We start from the raw sequence: 18,051 nt of genomic DNA on the forward strand, positions 1-18,051 counted from the left end.
GTCGGTGTGTGTGTGTGTGTGTGCAAGCATGTCCATCTGTTTCTACGAATAATTGCTGCAGATGTTGTTGGGCAATGTCATCGATTCTTCCATGAAGAGAAGAGGACACCCAAAAAAAAAAGGAAAAAAAACTCCTGGAAACATGCTTCTCTTTTTTTACTTTTCACAGAGTGGAATTTTTTTGTTCCCTTATTTTTCCGTGTAATCTCAATACTCTTGTACCGTATTATGCCGTAGAATGTGTAATTCAAGCTGTTTTGTTTGTTTTTGTTTTTTGTTAAAAAATTTAGATTTATTTCACTTCATTAGATACGTATCTGTTATGCATTGATTCCCTATAAGGCGTTCGAAGGGAAACTGTTTTCCCCCGTTCTTATTCATGTAGTTTGTTTATGTCGTCAAACACATACACATACACTATCTATCTATCTATATTTTTCTCTTTCTATCTTTCTTTTTTCGCTATTCCCAAGGAAAAGAACAAAGAGGCAAATCTTACCCGTGACAATTTTGTTTCTATTATTATTATTATTATTATTATTATTATTATTATTATTATTATTATTGCTCTTGTGTTTTTTCTTTTGGGGTTTAATTCGCGCTATATAACTAGTCCCTCTGTTATCTCTTCCACCCACCATGAGCGCATCTTTGGTTCAGCTCTACTGCTATGACATCAGCGGCGGGATGGCGGCAAGTATGAGTCTCATGCTGATTGGCCGTCATATTGACAGTATTTGGCATACAGCCATTGTTGTGTATGGAAAGGAATTCTACTTTGATGGTGGTACTGGTATTGTGTATGAAACACCAGGGCGAACACGCTTCGGTGCCCCAAAACGTGTGGAGGTGTTAGGCACAACAAACAAAACAGAGGCAGAGTTTCTGGCATGGACGCACCAGCAGCGGCACAGGGGATTCGGTCCAAACGACTACAGTTTACTGCATCGCAACTGCAATCACTTTACACAAGTAGCCGCACAGTTTCTGCTGGGTTGTGATATTCCGGATGATATTCGCAATATGATTCCCACACTGCTGGAAACACCGCTGGGTGCTATGCTGCGGCCAATGCTGGAGAGCATCACTACAGCACCGGGAACTGGTAATATTAATAGTAGTGGGGAAGAACAAACAGCTGTGGTCTCATCAACGCCTACAATGCCCCCAACAGGTGAAACAAAGTGTATTGGATTATTAAGTACGAAGAGTGAATTTACGACAGAAGATGAGGATGATTTAATGCTGGCGTGTGCCATGCTGCAAAGTAATGAATTATTGTCTACGGGAACAAGGGGAGGTTTTGACCTCACATTGGGTGCGCTGACACAGATAAGAAATGCTATTTTAAATATTCTACAGAATCCCTCGGAATCTAAATACCGTGGTCTTTCAACAAGTAGTAAAAGTTATACGGAAAATTTACTACCGCTAGAAGGTTTTGGCCTCATTGAAGTATTACGTTTGTGTGGATTTCGTCTACGTCAACATCCCTCAGGAATTGGACAACAATGGTATTTGAGTGATGCTGATGGTAATGAAGATCTTCTTACCATTATGGTATTTCGTTTGAATGAACTCATTGAGGCAATACAGGCAGAAGCACCATCCCAGACATCAAAGGAAGTTAATACAATCCAAAAAGAATCACACAAAACGGAAGAATTTTGTTCTCAAAGTATTGTTGAGAATGTAGGAATAGAAGGATCTATGTTGGAAGTTATGCTACATAACGCTGGTAAACCAATTTCATCCCTTGATGAATTATTGCTATGGTCCTCAGACAAACCAGGTCCCATTACACCTGCCGTATCATGTAAATCTCGTGTAAGTAAACCTCATGAAAATTATCCACGACTACTAGTTTGTCATGATATGTGTGGTGGATATCTTCCTGGTGATTATCCTCATTTTGCACTCTGTGATTCTACCTCGGTGACTCCTGTTGTAGATGTAAGCTACACAATAAATTATTGGCATCTTGTGGATTACTTTGTGTACTTTTCACACCACCGTGTTTCTATTCCTCCAAAAGAATGGATTAACGCTGGTCATCGTGAAGGTGTACCAGTACTTGGTACTTTTTTAAGTGAAGGTGATGCATGGGATCTACGCATCATGTTACACAGTGCAAAAGAAATGGGTAAAGTTATTAGTAAACTTGTGGAACTCTGTAACGCATACAACTTTGACGGTTATCTTATTAATATTGAAAGTGATGTTGACCAAGTATTAGCAGGTCGTCTTGTAACTTTTACATCTTTGCTTCGTCAGACACTTAATAAGCGTCGTCCTGATTCATCGTGTGAGCGGGTTGTGATATGGTATGATGCCGTTACTATGGATGGCAGCGTACATTACCAGAATAGCCTCTCTGTGAAGAATAAACCCTTCTTCGACGCCGCTAGTGGATTATTCACAAATTACGGATGGAGCCCTTTACTTTTAGCGGCCTCTGAGGCATTAGCGGGAAGTCGTGCACGAAATGTCTACGCCGGCGTGGATGTCTTTGGTCGCAGTGGGATGTACGGTGGCGGGGGTTACAACAGTCACGTGGCGGTGGGGTGTGTGGCGGCGGCGCGACTCTCCGTGGCTCTCTTCGCACCGGGATGGACATTAGAGCATGAGGGGCGTAAACAGCGGGAAACGTTTGTACGGGCGAATGCCAGAATGTGGAGTAAGATGCAGGATTTCTTTCATGCGAAACATCTTGTGTATGAGACTTTACCGGTATGGACGTGTTTTCGCTCTGGGGTAGGGAAACAGTTTTATGTGAATGGGGAATGTGTGGTGGGGGGTGGGGACGCTTCATGTGTGGAGTGGTGTCAACTTTCACAAACGCAGTTTAATCCATCGTATCAATTTTCATATGAAGAGAGTGCACCCTCTGCATGGTGTATGCTTTCAGTGGAGCAAATAAAAGAAAAAGGGAAAGATAACAAGAAAGATTCAATAATAGTTACCAAGCAACATGGTATGGTTCCTGTAGAGTGGAAAAGTGAAACCGCGTGGATGGGTGATCGCAGTATGAGTTTTAATGTGCCTTGCCAGTCTTCTGTGATACTTGTACGGTGGAAAATAAATATAAGTGAATTAATTAGTAAAAGTGATTGTGGAAATAAACCATTGGCATTTCTTGATATTGCTTGGCATCGTGATTCACAGACACGTCATGTACGCAGAGTACGAGTGGAAGGTTTGTGTGATGACTCCACCTCACAACTTATGTTTACTGAGGATAGTAATAATGATACGACAATGCGAACTCTCACCGTTGTGGGTGATTGGGAAATTGTGCGTTGTGTCATTCCCAGTCATATAAAATGGTCACATTTGACTTGTGTGGCGCTATTAAACACGTCTACAGACACTCCCATGCACTGTACAGTGGGAGGTATTGGTATCACACTGGCATCTAATAATACTAATAATAATAATGAGAGTGTGTTGATGGCGGGTGTCGCAATATCCCTATCTACAGGTATGTATCATGTGCATCGGGTAAAGAAGCAGCCGACCATACAACTCATTCAAATGGAAATGCCAGAGAATATATTACAATGGGAGAATGTGTTATTGTTTGCAAAAGTCAGTAATGAGAGTGGGAAATCTGCCTGTGTATACATGGGGCAACACGAGGTGAAATCTACCATGTGGGTTCAATTAAACGTACCAACAACCGCGGTGGTGCAGGAGATATGTGTCCGTCGTATCGCGTCAATCAGTTAAGCTATGAAGAGAAGCAAAAGAAGAAGAAAAAAGGAATGAAAATAATAATAATAATAATAATAATAATAATAATGAAAATGAAAATGAAAGTGGAAGATGAAGGGAGGTAAAAAATCGTTTGCTTGCATTACCACAATTTATTTTTATTTTCTAATTCTGCTTATTATCATTCATATCTTACTGCTATTGAACGTTATACTAAAATAGGGTTCGTTGGGTTTGTGGATGTATTTCCCTGAGCGACGGATATATATATATATATATATATATATATATATATATATGCTTTTTTTCTTTTTTACTTGTTTTCATGTTTCTATTACGCACTATTCTTTATTTATTTTTTCTTTCTTTTTCTTTTTGATTATGGTTCACACAGTTGAAACGATGTTTGCGCCCCGCCGTGCCCTCTTTGGTCTCGCCGGTGGCTTCATGATCACCGATTTCTACGTGAACTGCGTGAACGTTATGGATATCCGCTTAGACCCCATCCCAACCCTGCGCATAGAAAATATTCGAGAAGGTAAATCAAACTCTAATAACTCCATCATGGATGTTATTAGGCGTCGTATGGGTAGGGCATCCATTGTATATGAAGAGATGCCCGCTACCTCGCTGCGTGAAGATATTGAAAGGTTTATGCAGAAGAATACTTTGGTTGCTGCACTACTTGTGTGTACATTGGTATCGTTTGGTGGTATTTGGTCATTGATTGGTTCAGCTTCTGCCGTAGCGTTTGACGGTGAAAGTGGAGCAGATCGATACGAAGCTGTAAAAGAATGGCTGAAGAGTTGATTATATATATATATATATATATATATATATTTTTCTGGAGAGAGAGAGGGAGAGAGAAAGAACGCGCACGAACACGTGCATACATATGTGTACACACTCACTTATACAGGAGATACGCGTGTGAGAATGTCATTTTTATTCCATACTTTTCCTCCTTATTCTACCTTTGCTTTCTTTTGCAATGATCTACTACACTTTATGATGTTATTACCGTCTCTTCTCCTTTCTTTTCTTTTCTTTGTGCGCCACTTCCACATATATATACATATTCTTTATATTATCAAGAAGAATAGCTTCTCCGTAGGAGAGGAGAATAACGATAATACAGAGACCTTGTCTCTTTCTCTCTTTCTACACGCACCTGTGTGTGTTGTTTGGGTGATAAGAAAATAGAGGTAACGAAATAAAACGAAAAAGGAAGAAAGAGTTTGTGTATAGTTTTCATACTTTCGGTACATATATATATATATATATATATCTGTATATATTTCTATATATTTATTTCTTCTTTAGTGTGCGGCATGTCGTCCACGCGTAGTGAGTTCACGGTGTGTGGCCTCGTTAACCACCCGGTATTCCAGCAGTGCACGGAGGCGGCGGCGTATCTGCAGAAGGAGTACAGTGATCTTTATTACGTGGATATTTTTTACGAGGTCCCGCGGGACTTCTACAGCCGCCGACAGAAACTACTGGATGCGAAGAAGATTGATGATGAAAAAATGGATGTTATTGTTATACAAACAGGTGTGGAACAGGCAATGTCTGGTGAGGCCTTCCTACAACGTGTACAGCAGGAGACAAAGTTTCGTGTACTAAATATCCCACACGAGCATCCCGACTCTTATGTGCATATGGCACTGGCATCCTGGAAGAAGTTCCTGCGTGGACGTGGGAACAGTTATTCTTGGATGTTAGTGGCTATCAATGGAGTTGTGCGTGGCCGCATTACATTTGAACTCTACGCCCAGTTACTCCCACGCACATGTAATAACTTTTGGCATCTCTGCTGTGGTGATCTCGGCACAATTGTGCGGCCGCGGGAACAGGGACAGCAACAAGTACCCGTACCGCACAAGAAACACACAGACAAACCACAAGAAAAAAAAAAAAAAGAAAATCATCATCATGGTAATGGTAATGTTATGGAAGGAGGGGAGGAACCTCAACAGGGAGAAACAACAGGATGTAAACAAGAACAAAACAATGGAAAAACAAAGGAAGAAAATGAAAAAGAAGAAAAAAAGGAAAAAGAAGAAGTGCGATTGTCATATAAGGGAACGACATTCTTCCGCACACTCCATGGGGCGTGGGTGATGGGCGGTGATATCACAGGCGATCACGGCGGCAATGGCGGACACTCCTGCTACGGCCGCTATTTCCCTGATGAGTCTTACGCCGTGCCACATGATTCCAGCGGCGTTCTTGGGATGTGTAATGATGGCGGGGGTAATACAAACGCCTCTGCGTTTTATATTACGATGAAACCAATGACTTGGATGAATGGACGATATGTGGCGTTTGGCAGAGTGATGGATGGAATGGATGTAGTGGAGGCCATACATAACGTGGATGTAAGACACAATCAAAGCCCGCGGGAGGTTATCACCATTTTTGATTGTGGGGTGATTGATCTCACAGAGTGAGGCAAGAAAGAAAAAAAAAGGGGTGGGGGGAAGAAAAAGAAAGAGAAATATATAGAATAAAAAGGAGAAGAAAAAAAAAATACAAAATGAAAGAAAGAAAGAAAAGGGAGTGGAGAAGAATGTTTCTCAATGTTATGTCAAGTGGAACTTTGTAGAGATTCCAAACTGTATTGCTACTACGGTTGAACTGATACCAGCAAAAACAAAAAAATTCAAGAAAGGGCAAAAGTTTTGGCTATAGTGCAGTATAATAAATTTTTTGTTATTTGAATAAATTCACATTATTTTTTTTTTTTCGTTGATTCTTGCATACATTTCCTCTTTTTCTTTCTTCTTCCTTTCCTTATTATTTTTTTTTTTCCTCCATCTTAGATGGAGAGTTTATTTTTCCATGAAACGGTATGAAAACGATGTGAAAAGGTTGCAGTCGCTGGGTTTCAGCAAGACAAAGTCGCTACAAGCGCTAAAAGACACGGGTGGTAATTACAATCTCGCCCTCAAGATATTAAATCAAAGAAGTGAACAGCGAGATCCTGTTCCAGTGGTAAAGACGGAAGTACGAAAAAAAACACCCGATACCACGAGTATTACTACTACTACACCAAAACGTGAACGGAAACATCCTTGTATTGCTCAGTTTAAGACCTGTTGCTTTGGAGACCGTTGTCTCCTGCGTGATTACCCTGCGAATACGTGTATAAATTACTTTAACGGCTGCTGTATATATGGTGAATTCTGTACCAAGCTACACTATGTGGATGGCGTAGACATACGCGCCGATAGACGACCTCCTGTGCGTGGAAATACAATGAAACTCCCTACAGGTGCTATCGTTGATGTATCCGAATCCAGCGGTGGTCATGTCCTTATAGGAAAAGTTGTATCAAATCCTGCAGACACCGATAAAGAGTTTGATAATAATGTAGTAGAAACCCTTCCACAACCCAGTCGCTATAATCTTATTCAGGGTTCTGAACCAACTCATACGGATCCTTACGCAACGAGTTGGCAAACACAGCAGATATCATGCGTAGATGCGCCAAAACCATTTTTAGAAGCTCTAAAAAAGAATTCACAGGGTCAAGAAGAGGAATCATCATCACCATCACATCCCCCAAAGATCCTGCAAGTTGTGAAGAGTCAGAGTTCTCCTTCTTTATCTCCTCCTCCTCCTCAAACTTCTGTAAGCAAACCAAAAGCTAAACATCCATGTATAGCACAATTTGGAGCATGCAAGTATGGGAAAGAGTGTAATCATTCAGAGATAGATGCAGATGTATGTGTCTTTTTTCTAAATGGTCGTTGTAATCGGGGTTCAACTTGTCACTACCGACATGAAATTGGCACAGATTGTATTTTGTATACAAGGTCTGTTCTGCAAGACCGGTCAACTGAGGGTTTATCATGTGATCAGACTATGACAAGGGTGGGAATTCGACAAGAGAAGGATAAGATGGTGGTATTCTTGAGAGAGGAAGAAAAGAAAGAGGAAGAAGAGGGGGAAAAGGCAGTGTGGGAAAGGCAACCGACTGCAGTAATGTTATCTGATTTCATTTCCAAGGTGGAAGCTAACGAAAGTGAGGCAATGTTTCAAGAACGGTACCAATCACACGAAGAATATTCATATCAACCAAATGATGATAAGGAGTTAGAAGCACTTATGGGTCTTCTGGAGGCATTTCCATCTGTTGAACCTTATTTACTGTTACAAACCCTTCGATGTGCTAATGGGGATGTTAACTTTGTTGCGGATACTCTAAGTAAATTAGATGGATTTGAAAGTGCTGAAGAAATTAATGCCATTCTTTGGGAAGAGCAAGCAAAGGAAGATACATCTCTACAGGAAGCTGAGGTACAGTCAAAGCATGAGTGTTTTCTCACACTATGTACTCTATTCCCTGCTGTGGAAACTTCCTCTATTGAGGCAGTTCTGAGTAGATGTGATGGAGACCACGCGGTGGCATATGATGCTCTCTTGTGCTCTGTAGAGAACCTCACCCGTAGCGATTACGGTAATCATTGGAATGGAAACATCAAACCTACGGATGAATTACGATTGCAGAAATTATATGCCTTGTTTCCTTCTTTGCCGCAGGAAGTCATTCGTAGCACTTTTGGTGCCTCTGGTAGTGATGTTACAAAAACGAGTACCGCACTTAATGAAATGATAGCAGAACTTTTAAAGTTTGAGGATGAGACAACTAAAACTAAAACTACTACTACTACTACTACTACTACTACTACTACTACTACTATTACTAGTAATAGTAATACTACCAACAGTGTTTCTGCAATTCCTCGTGTACCCGATCGTTCTGATAAAACCTTACAGGAGTCTTTGCCATCCCATTTACTGCAGCCAAGTGCTACACGAGATGAAGTACAAAAGTTCTGTGATGAAGTCGAACCAGAATTACGTTCCATGGGAGACTGGCGACGTGTACGAGAACGGGCGTATATCATTAATGCATGTCGTTTACGTGTAATGAGCCAAGCCAGTGCGGCGTATCTACGTGGGGATGGAAAGACGGCAAAAGCACTGAGTCGCCACGGCAAACAACTCGGTGTGGAGTATAATCGATTAAACCGTATTGCGATGGTGGCACTGGAACGGGAGCGACTCGCATCTAATCCCGCATCCACACTCGATCTGCATGGTTTTCACAGAGATGAGGTTGTGGAGGTGCTGCGGCGGCGTGTGGAGTTGTGTGTGCGAAAGAAGATTCGTCGATTAACGATTGTTGTTGGTTGTGGACACCACAGTAAACGTGGGTACTCCACCATTTACCCTGCCGTCCTGCAACAACTACAGCAAGATCCAAAATTAAAGGGGGTGGTTGAAATTAAGTCAGTGAAACCAGCCTTCTTTGAGGTTATAGTGATGTCAAGAAGAGAGTGAGAATTTATCTCGGTGCCATACATTATTATATACAAAGGAGTGGATTAAGAAATGGTGTTGTAACAAAAAAAAAGGATTACTGATTATTCATTAAAAAAAGAATATATATGTATATACATACATATACACTTTTGCAGTCTTTCATTGTAGCTTTTCTTTTTTCTTTGCTTGTGTTTATGCTTGTATTTGTACATGTACGTTTGTGTTCTCTTGTATTAATTGTTCCTGTTTGCTCAATTTTTGATAATGGAGTGATTAACGGCAGCAGGTATGGCTAGTAGTATTCGCGGTATCCTCATTGCCGGAGTCACAAACCGCGCGAGAACACAAATGGCAGAAGGTATTCTACGCCAATTAACGGCGAATCTAGTATTCATTAAGAGTGGAGGCATCCACCATGAAGCGACAGTTCACCCATTAGCTGTTAAGGTACTAAAAGATATTGGTATTGATATTACTAGTCAATCGGTATCATCGCTAGAAAGTGCACGGAGACAACGGAAGACGTATGATGTGTATATAAGCATTGATACCAGTTACGAGCGAAAGACAACAGATAAAACGCAGAGACCCACTGGCATTATTCGAAGACGTTCTTTACATGCCGAAGCTGACGATACTAAAAATATGCTCTATAGCAATCACCAGAGTGGTGATTTTAATAATAATAATAATAATAATAATAATAATAATAATAATAATAATGAGTATTCCGATGGTGAAGGGGGAAAGGAGGAAGATGGTACCGTTTACTATGATCCTCTACTTGTTCCAAGTACACCATCGCATTGGCGAGTTGGAGCGGATGCAACAGATGCACAACGTCAATGGCAAATTTGGAGTCCACGTGATCCAAAGATTTTTCACGAAACTTCCACACGCAAGTTTCAGGATCACCTATACGAGGGAGAACCACTCTTTATGCGTCTTAACACTAATACTATGCGTACCAGAATGAAGATATCAGAGAGGTGGGAAATGGATGAGATTGCCACACGTTATAATCTTGAGCGTCAGAGTGAACATGAAGCTCGTTTTGTACAGGCTAGAGAAATCCTGTTGCGACGTTGTGTAGCGTTGCTTTCACGGTTGGAAGAACACTACAGTGAACGATTGTTGTTGAACGATGAATTGTTGAAGGGAGAGAAAGGGGAGGGGTCTATTAAGGCATGACCTGTAAATCACATGTGTATATGTATATATGTGGTGAAGTGGGTATCAATGAATAAGGAAAACTCCTCCCCCTTTATACTTGGTGTTGTTGTTGTTGTTGTTATTGTTTTTCTTTCTTTCTGAAACTGTTTGTTGCTCCGTTTTTCTTTTAACTCTTTTTTCTACTGTTACTAGTCACTGGCACCCACCTTTCTTTTTAAAATTTTCCTTGACTCTGGCAATCACCAACAAGTTTCGCATAGACACATCTCCTCACGCTTTCTCTATCTATCTATTTATCTACTTGATCTTAGCTGTTCCTTCATCTCCAATGTATAACGGCATTGGATCCGTTAGCGTGAAGGGAACCGGCCTTAGCGGATATGTACAACGTAGTAAGGCGGCCATCTCGCAGCTCTCTAAGTTCACACCGGTGGAGTACACAGATGATGTTCCACCGCCGTCTGTAAATCCACTAGAGGCACTGCGACCGGCTAAAGAGAACAAGGAATTAGCCGCCCGACTAGAACAGCATCAGCTGCTGCGTTCCATAAAGTTAAAAGTACTACTTTACCGGGAGGAGCGTATGGCGAGTGGGGTGCCAGCGGATGTAATCCATCGCGAGTGTGAAACACTACATGAATCGCTGCTGCGCAACTACGCGGATGAGTTGAGTGAAACACGACGTGTGGAAGCAAAAGAAGCGGCGCAGAAAACTGCTGAACGGTTTGCGGCTGCATTTCACGTTAAACAGGGAACATTGGGGGATGCCTTTGATCGTGCCCAGCGTGAGGCGGAACGGCAGGCAACGGAGGCGGAGCGTAGAAGAGCTATGGAGCAGAAGATTGCAGAGAAGGTGAAACGTATAAGAGGGGAGTGAGTAAAAGGCGAGAGAGAGAGAGAGAGAGCAAAAAAACAAAACAAAGCACAAAGAAGAAAACAAAAATGAAAGGGAAAAGATAGATAGATAGAGCAGGGAGAGAAGTACACACGAATGTGTACATCTACATCTATCGCTGGTTTCTCAATCCACTTTGTTGCTCGTGCATTCCCTCTCTTTCAATCACTCATTAATGTAGACAATTAGTCAGATATATACATGAGATTCTATCTCTCTATCTCTCTGTTTTTTTTTTAACTCTTCCTTCTTTGTTTTTGTTTTTTTTACTTTTCTTCCTATTCTAATTCTTTGATTCCCCTATGGTATATTTTTTGCCGTAAGTGAGTAGGATTGGAACATGCAACAACAACAGCAGCAGCAGCACCAACAAAAACAACAACAACGACCAGGTGAATTTGCCGCTATTGTCAATGCGCCGATTGAGTCCGACTGGGCAACCATTGATTGGATTAGTTCGCACCACGAGGCGAGTGAGAGACGTGTGGCTCGGCAACACAAGACTGGCGATGGCTCCATCTCCTCACGTACACGTAATGCACTAACACAGAATGAGAGTTTTCTTGCCGCTTTTGTAACGGGACTTGTACTTGGTCTTCTTGGTGTATTTTGTGATGCGTGCTCACATTGGGTTTCAGCCTTTCGTCTTGGCATCTGCGCCAATTTCTTTTGGCTTGGCCGAAATCTTTGTTGTGTGGAGGAGGGGGATTGTGCCGGTTACTACACATGGGGTGAATTCTTTCTTGGCAGAGGCGATCGTGTAGCGGCGTTTGCGGATTTTTGCTTCTATGTCCTTCTTTCCACTCTAGCCGCGATGATCGCATCTTTTGTGTGTAAAGTATATGCCCCCTACGCGGCGGGTGGCGGTATTAATGAAGTAAAAACGATTGTTTCTGGTCATCACGTACGCCGATACCTTGGTGGATGGACACTTGTAACAAAGACGATTGGTATGAGTCTATCCACCGGCTCTGGACTTGTGGTGGGAAAGGAAGGACCGTTTGTGCATATTGGGGCCTGTGCCGGGGAAATTATTGCAAATGTATTTCCAAGTTATCGACTGGATGCGAAGAAGCGAGAACTTATTACGGCGGGAGCAGCAGGAGGTGTTGCGGTGGCGTTTGGGGCACCTGTTGGAGGTGTTATATTTGCACTGGAGGAGATATCGAGTTTTTATAACTTTAAGGCCATGATGGCAGCTCTTATATGCGGTGTAACGGCAGTGTTAGTGCAATCACGTATAGATTTATGGCATACAGGACATATTGTGCAATTTAGTGTGAATTATAAACATGATTGGCATTTTTTTCAACTCCCACTTTTTGCCCTTATGGGTGTTATTGGTGGTCTTCTTGGATCTTTATTTAATGTGGTAAATATTCGTATCATTCGTTGGCGAAAAGTTAATCTCAAAATGTGGCGTGTAACAGAAGCAGCTGTTGTGGCTGCAGTTACAGCTGTATTAAACTTTATTACCCCTTATAGCGCGGGAAGTTTATTAGAACTACTCGCTGACGCCTTCCAGGATTGTACCCCTAACAGTTCTATTGAACTTTGTCAGGAAAGCAATGTGCGAACCTTTTTGTATCTTCTTATAACAGCCTCAGTAAAGTTATTATTATGTGTATACACTGTGGGTACATTCTTACCATCAGGTGTTCTCGTTCCATCTCTTGCTATTGGTGCCTTGTATGGTAGGGCGTTTGGTATTATGTGTCGTGCTATACAGGAATCTTATGCCAGTTCATACATCTTTTCAGAGTGTTGGAGTCAAGATCTCTGTGTTATTCCAGGCGTCTATGCAATTGTGGGAGCGGCGGCTATGTTAACTGGAGTTACCCGAATGACGATTTGTCTTGCTATTATTATGTTTGAATTAACGGGTTCATTAGATTATCTTGTCCCAGTGATTATTGGTATTCTCTGCGCTAAGGCCGCCGCAGAAGGTGTAGGGGTGGAAGGTACATATGAAATTGGTATTACCGAAAATAATTTACCATTTCTTGATCCAAAGAAAGAGTGTCATATTGACGCCGTGGCGGAGGACGTGTATGCGCAGCGGAAGTTCACTGTTCTCACCGCACACGGTTTCACTGTGGGAAAACTAAATCAGATTCTGCAGGAGATGCAAGTATCGGGTTTTCCAGTGGTGAATTCCCTTGCGGATATGACACTTATCGGGTATGCGCCTACAAAGAAGATTGTGCGGGCGATTCAGGGGGCTGCGGCAAAAGATAGTCGTATTAACTTTGACACGGCTGTCCGCTTTACGGCAACACCCTCTAGTGATACAACAACAACAGAGAGGGGAGGAGTAAAAAGAGAAGAAAATGGAGAAGAACCTCTAGAACTTGATATTACATCTGTGGTGGAGAGTCCAATGTTGCAGGTGGAGCCAGAGTGTCCTGTTTCGCGAATGCTCTTTCTATTTAAATCACTTGGACTACGGCACATTATGGTGTGTAGACACTCAAAGTTCACGGGTTATATTAGTAAAAAAGATTTTATTAAGTTCTTGCGAGATTCGGAGCGGGCAGAGCACATGGAGGATGTAGAACTTGAACGAGCAGGCGGAAGATAAAAAAAAAAGAGCAAAAAGAAGAAGAGGAAAATTTTAAAGAAAGAAAACAAAAAAGAGTCTACAAGTACATATATTCAACGCGTTTAAGGAGGCGCAAGCCGGAAGAAAGAAAAAGAGAAGAGAAGGTGGGGACTCTTTTTTTAAAAGAAAGAGCAAAGAGAAGTAAAAGAAAACAATATGGAAGAAATAAGACCTCTGCCTGTGTCGATATCTACCCATACGTACGCATTCAGATAAATACGAATGGAATATTGCTTTTGTTGTTGTTGTTGTTGTTGTTGTTGTTGTTGTTGTTGTGGCTGTTGATTTTGTTCTTCTATCTGTATTTCCCTCTATAATAATAATAGTTATTATTATTATTATTATTATTATTATTATTATTATTATTATTATTATTTATTTATTTATTTATTTATTTATTTATTTCTACTTATTGTTTTTTTTTTTTTTTCATTGCTCACTTTTCACATGGTGGTTGGTACAGCTACAACAAATTTGTATAGAAAGGAGAGAAGGGGAAAAGAGAGGACGAATAGAGGTATTTTAGCTCATTCGGTCCTATATGGAGCCTGCGAAGAATAAGATAGTGGCAGTGCGGTAACTGTGTATATAAAAAGAAAGAAAAATCAGCTAAAGAAGAGATTTAATTATAGAAAAACGCCTATAAACAACAAAAGCTGAGACACACACACACACACAAAAGAAAAGAGAAGAAGAAAGTAAGATAACGCCATATATATATATATATATATATATATATATATATATATTAATAAATAGGAGAACCAATGGGTTATTGTTGCTGTAAAGGGTCGTTTGTTGCGCAGGATAGTCTCTCTAGCATATCAGAAAAAGGTGGAGATAGTAATAAATGCCCCTTAGCCTCTGGTCCACAACCCGCAGACGAGGAAGAAGATGACGATGATCTTCATCGCAATCAACAACAACTATCAGGAGATCCACAACTCCCATCCCTCACACTAGAGAAACCAACCATTGCTAAAATATCATCAGTGCCATTACTCTCCGCCCTATCCCCCATACGCTCCACACGAGTCACAGTCTACGCCTCTCACGTTGGCCCCCAACTCCCCGGCAGCTTTGAGCGGGATCTCTCCGACACGATTGTCTGTTCATCCACCACTGTAGAGAACTCCTGTGCAGATACAACTATGTTTCACCGACGAGTAGAGACTGCCGCATCATCTACGTGGCCGGAAGTGAGTATGCCCACCGCCAGTCTACGTTTTGATCATCTTCGTACTGTGTCTGGTAGTGATAGTGAGATGGACTTCTCCCCGGTGGAGGGAAGTACATCAACGCTGCATGAACGGCGTTTGTCGTTTACTGCACGCGAAAGAGATCGAGCGTTATTACGGGAGGTTTCTGCCTTAGAAAGTGAGAAGCGTTATGCTATTGTTGAGTTTTTTAACAACGCATGGCGTACTATTGCGATTCGACATTGTAGAGGTATGTGGGTAATTACAAGGCGTGAGATGATTGCGGGTTATTTATGGGAACGGTATGTACTACACATGTGTTGTTTAGATATGCAGGAGTCTATACATCGTCGTCTGATAGAATATGAATGGCAGACACTTCTGCTTAGTAAAATGCAGAAACTTCGCGTTGATAGACAGAGGCAGAACCACAATGAACTTGTACTTGCGAGTACAGCGTCAACTACTGTTATGACTACCGCTGCTGCTAGTACTCTTGCTGCTACTCCTATTGAGGAAGAACTGTATGGAGCAGCTACTCTTCCACTTGGACGTTGTCTTTCAGCTCCAAGTGTGTATCGGCGAAAGAGCCGTCATAATAGCGATAATAAACAACAACAGCAACAGCAACGACAAGTGTCGTTGTTACGACCTCAATCAACTTCCTCTCGGTACTCAACTTCACCTACTCCATCACCACCGCGACGGCGGTTGTACAAAAGCTTTGTGGAATCTACTGGAAGATCACTGGCAACGATGCTGCAGAAAGTTATTTGTATGGAGTCGGTTGAGCGTCTGGAGTTGGAGAGGAGGGAAAGGCAGGAGATTCAGGAGTATCAAATAAGGTATGAAGAGTTTATGCCTTACCCTAGTGTAGTATAGTTTGCTTTAGTTAATAATTTACAGCGTGGAGAGTCAGACAAGGTAGATGTCACTCGTCTCTCATTCCCCTCCTAACACGTGAAAATAGATGGGTTTTGTCGTACGAGCTGTTGCATTACCGTAGCAATACATCATTTTGCTACGATAGCTTTTTCTCTTTTACTCCGTTTCCAAAAGAAAAGCATATATATATTCACCTGTCTCCTTCCATTTTGACATTACCATGTGTTGAAAAGAGGATAAAAGGGAGAAACCATACATAAGTATATATATATATATATATATATATATATATATATACTTATGGAAAGGCCAAACGAAAAGAAAGAAAAAAAGACACAATTTCTGTTGTTGTTGTTTTTTTCGTTTTTTTGTGTTTCCTCTGTACTTTATAACTTCTCCCTAATCCAATTTTTCAGCAGACAGTATTCGATCTTACTGCCGCTGATTATGGTGATAATGATATTCTGCAATGAATAGCTCTTGGGTGATCCAATGGGTGAGGCAACTGTCTTTTTTGCCCCTTCTTCTGGTGTCACATTGGTTACTTTGCCTTATTTCGCATGGTTTTTTTTTTTGTAAAAAAAAATTATTTGCGTGCTGCTTCTGTGATATTGGGTGTTTATTATTTTTTTTTTTTTTTCTTTTGCAACATCGAATGAATAGAAAAAAAAGTGATTTCTATGAAAGTTACAAAAAAGAAAAAAATGGCGTCTCAAATGCAGTGGAACAGTAAAGGCAGTACTATGATTGACCGTATGCTTCCATATGTATCTGTCTCTGTGAATGGCTCTCATTAGAAAGAATAGGGGGGTGAAAATGATGTTGCCCTGTCTCGTTCATTTATGCTCTTATATTACCTTATGTTCTTTTTTTTTGTTGTTGTTGTTGTTGTTTTTCGTTTTTCCTTTTAATGTTCATTAATCAGTGTGTTTGCTGAAGGTAGGTGAGGATACACAGAGAGAGAGAGAGAGAGAGAAGAATATTAATTGAGGAAAAAATATTAGAAACGAACACAAAAAAAAAGGAGAAATGGCGACAGTCAATTTGGAAGAAATGATGCAGAAGCCAGTAGTGTGCTTCACTGTGTACGGCGACGCACACACAGGTGTCTTGCAAGGCATCGACAATAACTTTAACCTTGTTATTGATAAGAGTACAGGGGATCAATCACAACAAGAACAAGAGAAGCAGGCAGCTTTGTGCTTTATTCGAGGTGAGACAGTAGTGTATATTGGCTTCAACGACAAGGATGAGCCGATGAAGGCGAATGTGGGGTGACAATGAGTGAGAAGATGCTAACAGCGTATAAAGCATTATTTGTGTGTGTATGTGTCTTTTGGAAGAGGTGATGATGATGGAAGGTGGTGGAGTACCACTGATGAATAAACTACTGACCGATTTGTTTTTTTGTTTTTTTGCATTCCTTCTTTCCTTCTATTTGTTTCTCTTTGTTCTTGTTTTTTCTATTTCTCTCTCTCTCTCTCTCTCTCTCTCTCTCTATATATATATATATATATATATATATATATATAAGGGTGAAGCGCGGAGTTTACTCTTATCACTACCGCGATGTCCTCCCTGCCTGGTGTGGCGCGGTATGAACGCATGCCAACTCGCACAAAAATCCAATTCTTCTGGTGTTCAATGCTGGTGATGGGCTTTGCGTATCAATTCCTCAAAATGACTGTACTGCGAGTACAGCCGCGGCGAGAGGAGCAGATGTACACACACGTCCAGCGGCTCTACGGAGATAATATACCACCTGAATTGCTGGAGATTGCCAAACGTCAGCGGGAGGCGCGGGATGCATTAACACTCACAAATATGTGGAGAACACCAACACCAGGAGAAACCGCAGGAGCACTGCAGCACGAACTGGATCCGCGCCGTATTGCACAACTGCGCAGTCATAATGGATATTAACTTAGTGCGTATTTTTGTAATGATGATAAGGATTTATTATTATTATTATTATTATTATTATTATTATTATTATTATTATTATTATTACCATCGTGATGGTGGTGATTATTGGAAGTATTGCGATTGGCAGTCTGTTGCATCTGCATATATTTATATATCTATATAAATATGTGTGTGAAAGGGAAGGAAAGAAAGTAAATATGAGTATGAGGAGAGTGCAGTGCATGGAGGAAATTGAGTTTTAAAAACATGGTATTGTAGCTTGTTGTGATTGTCTTAATGAGTTATTATTATTATTTTGTCACTGTCTATTTTTGTTTTTGTTT

General features: G+C 41.0%; 10 protein-coding genes across 10 annotated transcripts; all 10 read left to right on the top strand.

The window, feature by feature from the left end:
• Window positions 1-639: 639 nt before the first annotated feature.
• Window positions 640-3,729, top strand: LSM04_000751 (PUB domain; the record flags this gene model as incomplete). Its single annotated transcript, XM_067333192.1, has 1 exon — window positions 640-3,729. The coding sequence occupies one exon, from the start codon at window positions 640-642 to the stop codon at window positions 3,727-3,729; it is 3,090 nt and encodes a 1,029-aa protein (XP_067186010.1).
• Window positions 3,730-4,116: 387 nt separating this feature from the next.
• On the top strand, window positions 4,117-4,524 carry LSM04_002107 (uncharacterized protein; the record flags this gene model as incomplete). Its single annotated transcript, XM_067333193.1, has 1 exon — window positions 4,117-4,524. One exon carries the CDS (start codon window positions 4,117-4,119, stop codon window positions 4,522-4,524), a length of 408 nt encoding a protein of 135 aa, XP_067186037.1.
• Window positions 4,525-5,045: 521 nt separating this feature from the next.
• LSM04_007631 (Cyclophilin-type peptidyl-prolyl cis-trans isomerase domain) lies at window positions 5,046-6,167 on the top strand (the record flags this gene model as incomplete). The annotated part of the gene is made up of 1 exon (XM_067333194.1): window positions 5,046-6,167. One exon carries the CDS (start codon window positions 5,046-5,048, stop codon window positions 6,165-6,167), a length of 1,122 nt encoding a protein of 373 aa, XP_067186144.1.
• Window positions 6,168-6,558: 391 nt separating this feature from the next.
• On the top strand, window positions 6,559-9,066 carry LSM04_006052 (protein of unknown function DUF1771; the record flags this gene model as incomplete). Its single annotated transcript, XM_067333195.1, has 1 exon — window positions 6,559-9,066. The coding sequence occupies one exon, from the start codon at window positions 6,559-6,561 to the stop codon at window positions 9,064-9,066; it is 2,508 nt and encodes an 835-aa protein (XP_067186118.1).
• Window positions 9,067-9,336: 270 nt separating this feature from the next.
• Window positions 9,337-10,239, top strand: LSM04_001452 (Phosphotyrosine protein phosphatase I; the record flags this gene model as incomplete). Its single annotated transcript, XM_067333196.1, has 1 exon — window positions 9,337-10,239. One exon carries the CDS (start codon window positions 9,337-9,339, stop codon window positions 10,237-10,239), a length of 903 nt encoding a protein of 300 aa, XP_067186021.1.
• A 310-nt stretch (window positions 10,240-10,549) lies between these two features.
• LSM04_002725 (uncharacterized protein) lies at window positions 10,550-11,098 on the top strand (the record flags this gene model as incomplete). Its single annotated transcript, XM_067333198.1, has 1 exon — window positions 10,550-11,098. The coding sequence occupies one exon, from the start codon at window positions 10,550-10,552 to the stop codon at window positions 11,096-11,098; it is 549 nt and encodes a 182-aa protein (XP_067186051.1).
• A 358-nt stretch (window positions 11,099-11,456) lies between these two features.
• Window positions 11,457-13,697, top strand: LSM04_003412 (Chloride channel; the record flags this gene model as incomplete). Its single annotated transcript, XM_067333199.1, has 1 exon — window positions 11,457-13,697. One exon carries the CDS (start codon window positions 11,457-11,459, stop codon window positions 13,695-13,697), a length of 2,241 nt encoding a protein of 746 aa, XP_067186067.1.
• Window positions 13,698-14,485: 788 nt separating this feature from the next.
• Window positions 14,486-15,799, top strand: LSM04_007315 (uncharacterized protein; the record flags this gene model as incomplete). The annotated part of the gene is made up of 1 exon (XM_067333200.1): window positions 14,486-15,799. One exon carries the CDS (start codon window positions 14,486-14,488, stop codon window positions 15,797-15,799), a length of 1,314 nt encoding a protein of 437 aa, XP_067186134.1.
• Window positions 15,800-16,506: 707 nt separating this feature from the next.
• Window positions 16,507-17,080, top strand: LSM04_004424 (LSM domain; the record flags this gene model as incomplete). Its single annotated transcript, XM_067333201.1, has 2 exons — window positions 16,507-16,569; window positions 16,868-17,080. 2 exons carry the CDS (start codon window positions 16,507-16,509, stop codon window positions 17,078-17,080), a joined length of 276 nt encoding a protein of 91 aa, XP_067186082.1.
• Window positions 17,081-17,371: 291 nt separating this feature from the next.
• On the top strand, window positions 17,372-17,725 carry LSM04_002861 (uncharacterized protein; the record flags this gene model as incomplete). Its single annotated transcript, XM_067333202.1, has 1 exon — window positions 17,372-17,725. The coding sequence occupies one exon, from the start codon at window positions 17,372-17,374 to the stop codon at window positions 17,723-17,725; it is 354 nt and encodes a 117-aa protein (XP_067186053.1).
• Window positions 17,726-18,051: the final 326 nt, after the last annotated feature.

This window comes from Trypanosoma melophagium, assembly GCF_022059095.1.
Source record: "Trypanosoma melophagium isolate St. Kilda chromosome Unknown ctg8segment0, whole genome shotgun sequence".
In the NCBI taxonomy this organism is placed as follows: Eukaryota; Euglenozoa; class Kinetoplastea; order Trypanosomatida; family Trypanosomatidae; genus Trypanosoma; species Trypanosoma melophagium.